Below are 13,228 nucleotides of genomic sequence, written 5' to 3'. Positions count from 1 at the left end.
GATGGCACTGCAGTCGCCGACTCGCCCCCAATCCGGAAGCTGGAGCTCGGCCGAATATACGCCAACGACACCAATCAGGTCCCTGCTGTCACTCCCTGTCTCGTCCATTGTCTGTGCGATTGTCAATGGCATCGTAGAATAGCACAGGCCACAAACTGACTGGATGAATATCTTCCAATGTGCCACGCGACGCGTTGAATGCTTCCCGCCATTGGACAATAGTTAGCATCAACTGCAACTGCAACTGCAACTGCATCAACAGCTCAGACCTCTCAGCTTGTCTTCCCCTCTTTCCTCTGTGCCTCCGTGCCTCTTAATCAAACAGCCTAGGTAGATAAAGCCCAGTCACGCCTCATGTCACGCAGCTGTCGCCTCACGTTCTAGCCAGCCAGCACCTGCTTCTCCATCTGCGGAACAGACGATCAATGATGATATTATCCCCATAAAATGCGTCCATCGCGGTCCCCAGTGCCACATCCCGATCGCCCCCTTCGCTGCTGGTGCTAGGTGCTGGTGCAGGAACCCCCCTCCGCTTGACGTCATCATGTCTTGCCCATTACAGCTCAAGCTCCTCAACGCCGCCAGAGCTGCAACGTAACGGGCCATTCGATGATGAAATGCTCGTTCCTGCCGTAGCCATAGCGATGAGGTCAGCTCGTTTGTTGGGTTCAAATAGAGGCCGTTCAAGACAATTGCTGCAAAGTAGCTCCTTCTCCTCCTACATCACCTCACGATAAAACAACCACTCAATCGATCTAATCTGACGACTGAGCATCTTGTCACCTGCAATCAAACACCAAACCTGCAACTCAACATCACAAAATCGCCATAATGTCTTTCTCCAACACCTCCACCGGCGACAAGCCTGCCGACCCTTACAAGGCCACCAACAAGGACACCGATGTCTCCCTCAAGGAAAAGGTCGAGGCTCTCGTCAACTTCGCCAACAAGAGCAAGTTCGGCATGATGACGACCAGAGACGCCAAGTCCGGTGCTCTCGTCTCCCGCTGCATGGCTGTTGCCGCAACGGTAAATCCTTCCCATAAAACACTTTTGATCACATCACCACATACTAATACGACCCAGGAGAACGGCGGCATTGACCTGCTCTTCCACACCAACACCGAGTCCCACAAGACGGACGAGATCGACAGCGATCCCCACATCAACATCTCCTTCTACAACAGCTCCGGCGACTGGGCCTCCGTATCAGGTGTCTCCAGCATCGTCACCGACCGCTCGCTGGTGAAGAAGCACTACACCTCCACCCTCAAGGCATGGCTCGGCGACCTTGGTGACGGCAAGCACGACGGCTCCGAGAACGACCCCCGTATCGGTGTCATCCGCGTCAAGACGGTCAGCGCAACCTACGCCATCAGCAACGCCAACATTCTTGGAAAGGTTGCCCAGGTGGCCGAGGGTGTGGTGACCGGAAGCCCTGCGCACGTCAACAAGTTGAGGGAGATCTCGTCCGCCGAGGTCGAGCAGTACCGCGCCACCGCGTCGTCTTAGCCGTGGTTACGATTGTGAATGGAAAACATGTATGAATAGCACATTAGAAGCGAGGTTTCGGGAAAAGGGGGGAACCAGCACCGACCCGAATTACGGGACATGAATGATGACTATTGCTTCCCATAACTCTCCGCCCAGCTCTTGTCGAACGTCTCCTTGTTGTACGCGAACTCGCGGATGTAATCCCTCTCCAGCTCGTGTGCTCTCCTGCCGAGCAGAACCATGCTGTGCAGCGGCCCACCCAGGATCTCGTCCGTCTCGCACAACTCCTTCAGCGTGCCGGCGACGAACTTCTCCGTCTTGCCGCCCACCCGCGCCGCTCCCACGGCGAGACTGTCCGGCCCGTACACGCCCTCCTTCTTCTCCTCTTCGATCTCCAGCATCTGCGCCGCGCACTGGCCGACCGTCATGTACCTGGGCGGCTCGTAGATCTTGCGCCCGCGCGCCATGTTCTCGAGGCTCTGCTCCTTGACCTTGATGTCGAGCAGGAGAAGGGTGTGCAGGCCGATGGCGCGGTTCTCGCGGACGCGGTCGTAGAAGGAGGCGGGCTTCCAGTTGTCGAGGAAGAAGACCATGGAGACGGTCTGGCCGAAGTTGTAGAGCTGCAGGCCGGTGGCGCCGATGCCGGACATGATGGAGGCGTTGGGGACGGTGGAGACGGGGATGGCGAGCTCGCGGGCGCGGAGGACGATGTCGGTGTGCGTCGTCGCGCCGAAGGGGTCGCCGACGACGAGGAAGGCGACGTCCTCGGTCTGCGCGTCGCGGAGGATCTCGTCGCTGTTGGACTCGACCATTTCGCGGTCGGCGACTACGACTTCGCGGCCATAGTAGGCTTCCTGGTGGGACGACGTGTGTGAGTACATATATACCCTCTCCTTACGAGAACTTCAGGGTTCGAAGGCGGGGGTTTGCGCACCAAGATGGCCTTGTCCACGAGCAGGATGCTGGTGTAGGCTTCCAGGTACACCCTGGAGGCCTTCTTGACGATCTCGAGGCCTTTGACGGTGATGTCGGTCTCATCCGAGAGACCGAGGCCGACGAGGTACAGCATTTTGACGGGTGAGCTTGGAGATTGAGTGGCGTGTCGTAGCTGTCTCGCGATCGCAAAGTTCGGAGGGGCAAATCAATATGGTGTTGAGTCGGGCGCAATTATTTTTTCTTTCCAACTGCGCATTTGGAGGGGAACAGACCTGATGGAGGGGTAGGTACCTCCTAGCGCTGTAACCCCACCATCGGGCGGTGCCTCAACCCCTGGCCCATGTCTCGCCATGCCCCATCTCAATTTTCCTGGCCTCGATCCCTGTAGCCTCGTCTGTCGAACAATCTCCCAGACATCAAATTTCCATCATCGACGCGTCCGGGGTTAGCTTCCTCTCTACAACATCATCCTCCTCCTCAGCGCGGACGTCTTCCTACATCGGCCGCCTCAATTACAAACCACAGCGCACGCGAAACCCGAAACGAAGAAGACCACTCGACGCGAAAAACAAAACCGCACACAATGGCCGACAAGAAAGGCGGCGGCGCCTACGGCGCGCCCGCGGGCGACACCGACTTCCGCAAGAACTGGGACCTGGACGAGTACGCGGCGAAGGCGAAAGAGCGCGAGGCCAAGGAGAAGGAGGAGTCCAAGGCGCGGTACGAGGCGAAGCTGGCGGGCAAGAAGTACCACAAGCCGCTGACGGGCAACGAGACGTTCACGTCGGCGCGGCGCACCGTGCTGGACCTGAGCGCGCAGGTGGGCAAGACGCAGCTGGTGCCCGCGGGCGCCGGCGTGGGCAAGAGGGGCCGCGGGGCGGGCTTCTACTGCGAGGCGTGCGACCTCACGTTCAAGGACAACAAGCAGTTCGTGGAGCACCTCAACACGCCGCAGCACCTGGCCAACACGGGGCAGACGAACGAGGTGCGGCGGGCGACGGCGGGGGAGGTGCGGGAGCGGATCGAGGCGTTGTGGCAGCGAAAGGTGGACCTGGAGAAGGAGAAGGTGACGAGTCTGCAGGAGAGGCTCGCGTTGCGGGAGGAGGAGAGCGCGAAGGAGGCGGAGGAGAGGAGGAGGAAGAGGAAGGAGGCGGACGAGAGGAGGAGGGTGAAGGCGGAGGAGGCGGAGAAGGTGAAGACGGAGTATGGCGAGGATGTCAGGATCGAGGGGGAGCACGACGAGGATGATATGATGGCCGCGATGGGCATTGCTGGGTTTGGGACGTCGAAGAAGAAATGAGACGCGGGAGAGCCGGAGAGCTGTTTTGTGTTGATGGATAGGATGCAGAATGATACCCCCCAGACTGGACTTTGTTTGAGAATAGGGTGATGCACGGAGAAGATTGAAGAGCTGGCGAGGGCATTTGTGGTCATTCTATCATTTACTCACCTAGCAGAAGCACGGCGTGGTGACCTTCACCGAGACTCTCTCGGTGTGGCTTCGGTGAGGAAAGCCACCCTGGCCACCCCTGCAGCTCGGGTAACCCCACACGCATTGGCTAGGTCCAATTTCGACGACCTCACCTCAGTCAGTTCAGTTTGCCCCTCCCCATTCTGCAAGAAACGCACCTCCGTCCGCGGATCGACGACGACCACCCCGACGCCCTCGCACGACATTCGACACCGTACGACACGAGACACGATTTAGTCCGAATTCGAAGCCATCGAGACTCTTCCGCCTAAGCTGCTCGCGTGCCACCGAACCCCCGAATTTCCTCTTCCCCCGCCGCGACGATTGCCACACCGAAGCGCAAACACACATACACAATGGCCTCGACCTCCGCGGCGGCGGCCTCGCTGCTGAAGCGACAGCTCAAGGAGATGCAGACGGGGAAGGACATCCCGGGCATCTCGTGCGGTCTGGTCAACGATAACAACATCTTCGAGTGGGAGGTCATGCTCATGATCAGCGACGATTGCAAATACTACGGCGGTACGTTTCCCATCTGCAAACGACACTGGCTTCTCCCTTCTCTGTCATGATTCTCCTATCTTCGACAAACGCTAACCATCGTCGCGCCACCAGGAGGCAACTTCCGCGCCCGCCTCGTCTTCCCGCCCAACTACCCGCTGATGCCGCCCTCCCTGACCTTCCAGACGCCGATCCCGTTCCACCCCAACATCTACGCCAACGGGCGGCTGTGCATCTCGATCCTGCACCCGCCCGAGGAGGACCAGTACGGGTACGAGGCGGCCTCGGAGCGCTGGAGCCCCGTGCAGAGCCCCGAGACGATCCTGCTGAGCACCATCAGCCTCTTCCACGGCCCCAACGACGAGTCGCCCGCCAACGTCGAGGCCGCGCGCATGTTCCGCGAGGAGCGCGAGGGCAAGAACAAGGACTTCCGGAGGAGGTGTCGGGCGTGTGTGAGGGAGAGCTTGGGGGAGGATTGAAGCTGGTGCTGGTGCTCGGGGGAGGAGGAAGTTGTTAAGACGTGGAATAAAAGATAGTCGGCCTTTTGGTCGGGAGTGCTGTGGATTGATGAACATGTCAGACTGAGGACTCGGGGCCGGGAGGAGTCTGTTTCTAGGGATCGGGGTTGCATGGGCTGCATTGTGGCGTTTGGAGATAGTGATAGCATTTTTTCTTGAGCTGGGCTGGTATTCAAATTGACAGCTCCCGTTGATTTGTCGCATGTGTTAGGAGACCTAATCCCGGGCAACGTAGCTCTCGAGCACCCTCCTGGTCAGATTTGAACAAGGTGACCGCCAGGTTTAGCTGGGAAAAGGTTGACTTCCACCTCAGCCTCCCAATCCTTCCCACAAAGCTTGATTGACTTTGGCGATACCCTGATAATCTTTCCCACAAGGTATTCAGGGAATCTCCGTTGACTCACCCCTTTCTTATTTGACAAGCCGTTTCCTCATCCTCGTCAACACCTCTCTCGCGAAACACATCTCCATCACAACATCACGCACCTCCGGGTTGAAACATTCTTCTACCACCATGAACAATCAAACAACGTCCCCCGCCGAAGGCTTGGAGCAGCCACCATCATACGATGCACTACTGCAAAGACCGAAAACTGCGCTCCTCCTCTCCGAAGAATGGCAATCGTTGCCAAATAAGCTCAGAATGAACATGGCCACCCGACCCATCCCATCCCGCAGAGGCGACACATTCAGAGCGGCCCTGCAGTGGGACGCCAAGCTCCTGGCCCGAGTCAAAGACATGCCCCGTCTGATGAGAGAGGGCTTCCACTGGAGCGAGGCAAACGTCTGTCTCGAGGCATCCCGCGTCGATGATGCAACCGACATCAATCTTCTCAAGAAAGACGGCTGGAAATGCTGCCGCCTGTACTACCTCTCGCAGCTGGGTGATGATCCGAACTGGGCGGCGGAGTTGGTCGTCTGCGCAAGGGACCTCAAGGCACTCGCCCAGTTCCGACTCTCGGATCTGCAGCCCGAAATGGTGTACTCTGCATGGGCCGTTCACTATTCGCCTTACCCCAAGGCTTACTACCAGTACAAGTTTGAACGCTTGGAGCCGATGGAGAATTTCAACGCCGTGTACGACGGCATGCCGATGGAGGGATGGTGGCCGTGGCCCAAGAGGGAAGACTACCCCGAAAGGACCTCTGAGAAGGACAGCTTGAAAATGAAGAAAGAGAATGGATCAATGTTCTAAGCATCAACGCGAGAAATGTCGATGGTCCCGTCAATTTGTACACCACTCCCCGGGTACCTCCTAAAAGACCCGAGTGCTGCGAGTTTCCAGGGATATAAAACGGTCTAAATATAAGAAAATTTTAAAAAGAAATTTCAACTAATACGTACACCGCTCCTAGAACCACTTCTCCCAACATTCACAACACCCCAAAGAGGGAACCGCAATCGTATTACCTACCAGACCCCTCATTTGCGTGGTTCATTGCCGCGCCCCTTGAGGCGTTGATACTGGGAGTGTCCTTATCACACAAGCGTTCCTCGGTCGGCTCCATAAGGCGGAAAGGAAATCTCGAGAAGTGAAGGAGACAGTAAAGATGATATAGTTATACTAGGCGGAGCGGACCATCTGCAATCGTGAATGCCCTCCTCTCGCTAGGTTGACAAAAGGCTCAAGTCTTATTCATTGTATACGTGTACTTGCACGGAATAAACAAGGAGAGACACTGAGTGATGATGGACGACGGCAACGATAACAACAGCAACAACTATAACGACAAAATCAACGACAAGAATGACAACAATGCAGAGATCCATTGAGCAGGTTTGCTACTGAGATCTTCCTGCTGATCTATTGGCATCGCGATTACTATATCAGGATCATGGGATCCCGAAGCATGCGAGACAGAAATGGGAGATAGCCATCCGCGTATCAACCATCCACGCATCCGGCGCCGATGCCTATAAGTTCAGATGAATAGGTAGGTTCTGCAATATAAACATCAATGAGGAACAGCTATTGAGCTCAAGAAGGAGGAGACTCATTTGTCGATTGTGTTAATACAGAAGATATCAATACATAGTCCTCTTATGTGAAACTTATACACTCAAAGAGTCCCCGTTTTCCAGTCCCGCTCCCAAAAATTGACGAGGTAGCATGATTTTCTTGCGCCCTTATGCCCCATCCGGGGCCTACCTATCAGACCCCTCGACTCACTGACCGTCGGGTTCTGTACTCGGCCGAGGTCTTAGAATCAACCCTTTCACTGTTTTCGCTGCCCTTGCTGTGTCTCTTTCTATCTTCTAGAGCGGGTCTTTCCTGGAAGAATCCCAGAAGACTTAACCAAGGCAGCCATGCCACCAAGTACCGGACGGGCCACCCTCTCTGCTTCGCAGTTTTGTCAATCTCATCGGGGTCGTGAAACGTCGTAGGTCTCCGAGCCATGGCCGGCGAAAACAGCAACAACACATCGCGGGTGTGCATTGTTCGTGCTGCGACAGGGGTCGGTGGCGCTGAGAGAGAGGGATCGATGTCTTCAGGTGACCGCCAGGATTCAAAGAGGAGGTAGCAGGTGCGTACGAAGCCAAAAGATCCGATGAGTAGAGGAAGAAGTTGGGCCGGAAGGTGCAGTTCGTTATTGTGTGGACCACCCAGTACCGCGTTCACGTGATTGAAGTTGAGGGTGAACTCGACGAGAAGCATGGAGTAAATGAGGAAGGCTAGGTTGAGCCAGCGCAGCCATCGAAAGAGGACTTCAAGCCTGCGAGAGAAAGCGTCAGCATGTGAAGTCAAACTCCCTGCAGCCCAGGTAACGACTTACTCTCTATACTTGAAACCCGTCGCAAATTTCAACCTGGACGACTCGGCCCATCGCTTTTGCTTGAATAGGGACAGCATCCTCGTGGCCCGAGCCCAGCCGGCAATACTAGAGATGAGAAGCATGGTTCCGTAGTAGATGATACAGCCGATACACATGATGATGTAAAAGATTCTAATACCACCGTCCGCCCGAACCTTGGCAAACATGAATGTGTACAGCGTTTCGCATTCTGGGGGATTAGGCGGGTCAACTTCCAAGTCGCCAGTCTCCTCAGGACTGCCCATATGAACAAGACCACCCACCACTCCATACATCCAATACCAAAGCCCATACGAGCTGATCATGCAGCTCACGATGAGTCTCGAGTGCGTCCCGAAGCCGCCGAAGAAGCGAATACCCTGCGGTCCATTGTCGAAATACTGCCGGGTGCGGTAACCCCACATGCTGAGCGTGCCGAAGAGGAAACCGCCGCTGAGGTGCATGAGAATCAGACCGTCAATGTGTGTCAGCATGCCTGCGCTGCTGCACTTGATCATGGCGATGAGGATGACGAGAAGGAAAATGTTGTTCGTGTCCGATGCGCCGGCGATCTCGCTTGCGAGCATGGTGTTGGCGATGTAGGCGTTACCCCAGGCGAAGTAGATTCCCAGCCGATTGCCAAGGCCATAGTAATCTGGTGCTCGTGCGGTTTGGCATTCGAATGTGCCGGGGTCTCTTGGAAAGAGACCCGGAGAAAGGTCAGAGAGGATGGACATTGGGGTTCAGTTGACTAAGACAAAGCTTCGCCTGAGCCCGGAGGGTGACATGTACTGCACGTTGATGAGAACGAATCTCGCAATCGCTGAGGTTGGTAGAAAGGTCTGGAGCAAAGCTTCTATCCAAAGATTCGAACACAATTGCCCGTTCTTATCATGACATGACGTTTCTACGACGCGGGTACCGCGCCCGGAGCAGACTCGCGCGCCTCTGAAGAATGAAAATTTGTGACGGCAACTCCATGCTGTTGGAGGGAGCCACAATCCTTCATGGGTCACACTTGCTGATGCACTCAAGAGTCCAGTGGTGTTCTGGACAAGGCCAGCAAATAATAAGGATGGTGGTAGACATTTGTTGGGCTGACGTTGTCGATCACCGACCACTGCCGAAGTCCTGAAGCCCTAGACTGCCTTGTCAGTTGACAGTAAGACGCCTATCGGACGACGATTAGTGCTACCAATGACGTAAGATCTTGAATATCCTTCGATGAACTGCATACAGAAGCTGGTGGTTCAGGACTTCAAAGCTCAATCACAATGCTTGCACGATGAGAAATCCTCTGAACGGGACCGGATTGACGACGTGGCTTCAACTACCAACTTCAACCGGCACCGGCCACGAATCACCGACTCAGGGTATAAAATTAAAAGTATGGAAGTGTGAGCTCGAAATCGAACGGTCAAATTTCAAAAATTCGTGTTTCTATCATCAAAAGAGTGTTTGTCTCGTGCCAATCATGTGTCCTAAAAACGAATGTCGTGTCCATCGCACCTCCCAGTCAAGGGGATAAAAGTACAGCGCTCTACTCTACTCTAGGTAGGTTGTCATGTTCCTGCCAGCAGCTCTTGCAAAAGAAAAAGTGGGGGTATCAAAATTGCCTGACAGTCGAGACTCGGCGGCCGATCACGCCGTCAGCTTCATCAACCTGCAGCTGCAATGCGAGGGAGTCAGCGCCGGAGTACTTGCCCTTCTGCACCCAGAAGAACTCCTTTCCAGACTTGGTCTTAGCGCGGAAGGTGGCTTCGACGTCGACGTCCATCTTGAAGTTGGTGTAGAAGGATGAGCCCACGCAGTACTTCTTGGCGGGGCACTTGAGGTTGACGGTAGACGACTTGGTCAACGTCTCGGATTGCATGTCATCCTCGGTCTTTGCGTAACACATAGTCAGCACAGGATCTGGGTTACACAACAGATGGTGAGCGAAGACTTACCGTGGTCTTGCCGACCTGCCAGTTGAACTCAGTCGTAACCTTGGTCTTTCCGATGAAGGGGATACCAGCCTCAGCCTCGACCGCAACCTTGCCGCCGACCTGCCACTGGTTGGCGACGCTGATGGTGTGCGACTTGGTGACGGCGTCGGTAGTCTGGATGGTGATCATCTGCTCCGTGCTGGAGTTGCGGTTGTCGAGGATCTGGGAGCCGACGGTGACGGTGGTGCCGGGGCCGGAGGGCATGATGTTGTCGGTGAAGCCGGAGTAGGCGAGGTTGCTGATGCTCACGGACTGCAGGTCATCGATGAAGTCCCAGCCGACGTGGCCGATGAGACCGATGTCGCAGTACTGCACGCGCATGCGGCCGAGGATGCCGGAGCCGATGGGGACCTTGACCATCGGAGGCGGGTCGCGGATCGTTTGGGCCATGGCGGAGTATGTCTTGCCGCTGGCGGTGGTGAAGTTGAAGCCGAGGAAAGAGCCGCGGTTCTCCAGGATCCAGAATTCCTTGATGCGCTCGTTGTTGTCGAAGGTGAATGCTCCGGCATCGAATGGTTCGTCGAGTTTCTATGGAAGATCAGTTAGAGAACATGTCTATGATAGACGCTAAGTGTAAACTTACAGAAGTAATGGCGGTGGTGTTTCCACCGGAGGCAGTAATGTTCATCGCACGAACGTTGGTGGAGCCCATCCAAGTGTGTAGTGCCTGGATCGGGCCATTCAAGGTCTGAGAGTGGCAATTGGCCGGGTTGTTGTCGATGAGGTTGATGTCGCCGACGTCCACGGAGACAAAAGCGTCGCTGGTTGCGATGGTGAGCGAGCCCTGAGCTGTGCTAGTCGCCTGCCTTTTGACTCTCTCGGGCTTTGGCGTCGGAGTTGGGCGCGTGCTCGCGGTGAGAGACTCTTGCAGGCGCTCCAGCGCTGCATCATCCAGAGGTCCATGTTGGATGATGTCTGGCACGATGGACTCGAGGGCAGCGGGAACTTCGATTCGGCCCGGGTTGGCGACTGGAGAAGAGAAAGCCAGGCTCGGTAGCAGGCTTGCACCCAAGAGAAGGTGCTTGAAAGAGAGAGCGGAAGGCATGATGGTAAAAAAGAAGGACAAGATAAAAGACTGAAAAGTTCAAAGAGAACGACTGTGGTTGATAGAAACGAAGGATGTGGTGAGAGACAGACTCTTGATGGAAACATTCATGGTGTTCTCAACCATCTGTACTTATACACGATGCTCACATTACTCACGATATCTGCGCTGAGTCCTATTATTGCTTCGATATAGGCACGACTAGATCAACTGCCCACCACGTTTGTCTCAGGTTGAAGACAGCTCCCCCCATGGTCATGCCGTGGGCCGTTGTCAAGTCCATCCAAGCTTCCCAGAGAATAGGAACAATTGTGCCTGGCGTTGATAGTGAACATGGAGAAGAGACGAACGAGTTGTTGGTATGGGCAGGGATGAGTTTATTTCTGGGCTGACGGGCCGCTTTTCTCCCCACGTCATGCTGCTAGACAGAACTTTGTTTTTGAAGAATACAACGCTGGAAAGGGGTATCACGCTGTCTGTTGGTAGATCATCACCCAGTTGAGACGAATGCACTTCTAGGCGGTCGGAGCGACCGCTAGATGCGTGGTCTCGCAGAATCAACTGCGCGTATCATCTGACACCTGACGTTGGCCGCGTCCATCTCTGGCACTGCCGAGGGCAAATAATCATCAACAAGAAGCTAATCTAAGCGAGCTTCGAGAAGCAGACCCTGTAGGGCTGATGACAGACTGGAGAAATGGATCCCCAACACAACGAGAGGGGCATTATGCGTAGTGTACTGCCTGCCCCTCTCCACACGACAGGAGCACGCGAGAAGCAGAAAACCACCCGGGGCAGTGAATGGTCAACTAAAACGGGTTTCTCAGTGAGGAAATATCTGGGTTCATGACAAGCAAAACAATTCGCTGCCAAGTGATTACCCGTTGAGTCCATCCCGTCGGTATCCCAGTTATGATTTCGTTTTCACTTGATTGATGAACCGAATCACTTCTCGTGGTTGGGTTATTTTCTTCCGTGCGTTGATATGATATGAATAGTAAGACCCCGTCCGGTGGCGAAGTAGAAGCTATGGCTCTCGAGAGTCTTTGGTCGTCTGATGATTGACCGCCGTCATAGTATCCCTCGCTTGGCGCTGAAACACGGCACTGCCTTGATCCAACACTGATATTCTTGGCCTCATAATCAATAGATATGGACTCCTTGTTACAGATTGCTTATCTGTACCTATCTATGTCCATCAATTTTCCCACTCAATCTAAATGATTGAGCATAGGTCTGCTCGTTGTTCCTCTGACCCATTCTGCCCTTCAGAGGACGGGCTACTCCGTCCGGTATCTAGACGGTACGGGATTCGGGAGTTTGACGCGGATTTTGTTGTCTTTCAATTGGTTTGCTTGTTTGTTAGCCTACTGGGCTAATTGCAAGCGAAGACGGGCGCTAAGAATGTCATCACGCTCCAGATAACGGTCGCTCCGGGGCAATAATCGGGCGTGGGGAAACCGTCTTGTTGCTTGAAATTGCTCACCCACAAGGCCCCGAACAAGTGAAAGCCATAGGCTACCAAGGCTCTGGGCCCGGTAAAGATCTGCCGTGTGCAAGTCTGGGCAAGCTAAAAATATTCATCGCGGGGTCACGCGAATGGCATGTTACCTTGTTGCAGCAGGACGCGCGATAGACGCGATTTTGCGCGTGCTTTGAGAAGGCCCGATTGCAGGAAGCGTTCGGAGTGATTTGGAACTAGATGTCCTCTACTGACGGAAACGCCGCTGCTGAACTTTGAGTAGCTTCGACCTCATTGCATCCGCAGCTCTTGGCTCCGGAGTCACCAAGGCAAAAGTGCAGGACCTATACCATCGGTCGGCTACTGACAAGACCCAAGTCAGTATCAATGTGAATTCTCCTTTTTGTTCCTTCATCCGGATGGCCGACGTTGCTTCGGTTGAGCTCTGGCGTAAACGATCAGCATTGCTAAAAAATGCTGTGAAGTCTCATATTCATTCTCAAGTATTGTTCTCCACGTGCCCGCTCCTACACATTACATGACTTCTCAGGAGAACTTACGGCAAATATTTCCGTTGGCATGCAAGAAGAAAGGCAATGGGGCATAATGACGCAGGGAGATTGTTGGAATCCATGTCACAACCCCATGACAGGGGCAAAGCTTAACAATTAATAGCTGCATTATTCGTGTACCCGCGACACAACTTCCCAGGATGGCTATTTGCGCGCAAGGGAATTCCGCTGAGTCATCAGTCGACGATACAAGCAATCATGAATTAGGCAAGTCGGTGTTCCTCCCCGGGAGCTTAGCCATCATTCCACATGATGCTGATAATTAATCTTCACGGGAAGGGGATGATGGCACTCCCTTTTATGTCCTCCACCTTCCGGAGCTTGTGACTTTTTATCGGCCTCCAAACGAGAAACACGAACCCATTACTGCCATGTTTGCTGCGAGATCGGATGTCCCTGTACACCAGTACTGCGGGAATAGAAACAGTCAACTGAACTGCTAGAAGTTA

At 54.5% G+C, this 13,228-nt stretch overlaps 7 protein-coding genes across 7 annotated transcripts; 4 read left to right on the top strand and 3 right to left on the bottom strand.

The window, feature by feature from the left end:
- Positions 1-831: 831 nt before the first annotated feature.
- Positions 832-1,512, top strand: CkaCkLH20_09329 (protein bli-3; the record flags this gene model as incomplete). The annotated part of the gene is made up of 2 exons (XM_038892044.1): positions 832-1,029; positions 1,087-1,512. The coding sequence occupies 2 exons, from the start codon at positions 832-834 to the stop codon at positions 1,510-1,512; spliced, it is 624 nt and encodes a 207-aa protein (XP_038742627.1).
- Positions 1,513-1,622: 110 nt separating this feature from the next.
- CkaCkLH20_09328 (diphthine synthase) lies at positions 1,623-2,563 on the bottom strand (the record flags this gene model as incomplete). Its single annotated transcript, XM_038892043.1, has 2 exons — positions 1,623-2,348; positions 2,393-2,563. The coding sequence occupies 2 exons, from the start codon at positions 2,561-2,563 to the stop codon at positions 1,623-1,625; spliced, it is 897 nt and encodes a 298-aa protein (XP_038742626.1).
- Positions 2,564-3,013: 450 nt separating this feature from the next.
- CkaCkLH20_09327 (uncharacterized protein) lies at positions 3,014-3,730 on the top strand (the record flags this gene model as incomplete). Its single annotated transcript, XM_038892042.1, has 1 exon — positions 3,014-3,730. The coding sequence occupies one exon, from the start codon at positions 3,014-3,016 to the stop codon at positions 3,728-3,730; it is 717 nt and encodes a 238-aa protein (XP_038742625.1).
- Positions 3,731-4,257: 527 nt separating this feature from the next.
- CkaCkLH20_09326 (putative ubiquitin-conjugating enzyme) lies at positions 4,258-4,881 on the top strand (the record flags this gene model as incomplete). The annotated part of the gene is made up of 2 exons (XM_038892041.1): positions 4,258-4,423; positions 4,517-4,881. The coding sequence occupies 2 exons, from the start codon at positions 4,258-4,260 to the stop codon at positions 4,879-4,881; spliced, it is 531 nt and encodes a 176-aa protein (XP_038742624.1).
- Positions 4,882-5,434: 553 nt separating this feature from the next.
- CkaCkLH20_09325 (uncharacterized protein) lies at positions 5,435-6,115 on the top strand (the record flags this gene model as incomplete). Its single annotated transcript, XM_038892040.1, has 1 exon — positions 5,435-6,115. One exon carries the CDS (start codon positions 5,435-5,437, stop codon positions 6,113-6,115), a length of 681 nt encoding a protein of 226 aa, XP_038742623.1.
- A 957-nt stretch (positions 6,116-7,072) lies between these two features.
- CkaCkLH20_09324 (uncharacterized protein) lies at positions 7,073-8,449 on the bottom strand (the record flags this gene model as incomplete). Its single annotated transcript, XM_038892039.1, has 2 exons — positions 7,073-7,634; positions 7,695-8,449. The coding sequence occupies 2 exons, from the start codon at positions 8,447-8,449 to the stop codon at positions 7,073-7,075; spliced, it is 1,317 nt and encodes a 438-aa protein (XP_038742622.1).
- An 869-nt stretch (positions 8,450-9,318) lies between these two features.
- On the bottom strand, positions 9,319-10,745 carry CkaCkLH20_09323 (uncharacterized protein; the record flags this gene model as incomplete). Its single annotated transcript, XM_038892038.1, has 3 exons — positions 9,319-9,597; positions 9,662-10,228; positions 10,284-10,745. 3 exons carry the CDS (start codon positions 10,743-10,745, stop codon positions 9,319-9,321), a joined length of 1,308 nt encoding a protein of 435 aa, XP_038742621.1.
- Between the last annotated feature and the right edge of the window lie 2,483 nt (positions 10,746-13,228).

Source organism: Colletotrichum karsti (genome assembly GCF_011947395.1).
Source record: "Colletotrichum karsti strain CkLH20 chromosome Unknown Scaffold33, whole genome shotgun sequence".
Taxonomy (NCBI): Eukaryota; Fungi; Ascomycota; class Sordariomycetes; order Glomerellales; family Glomerellaceae; genus Colletotrichum; species Colletotrichum karsti.
The sequence above is the reverse complement of the archived record's forward strand: the minus strand, read 5'-3'. Positions and strand labels throughout refer to the sequence as shown.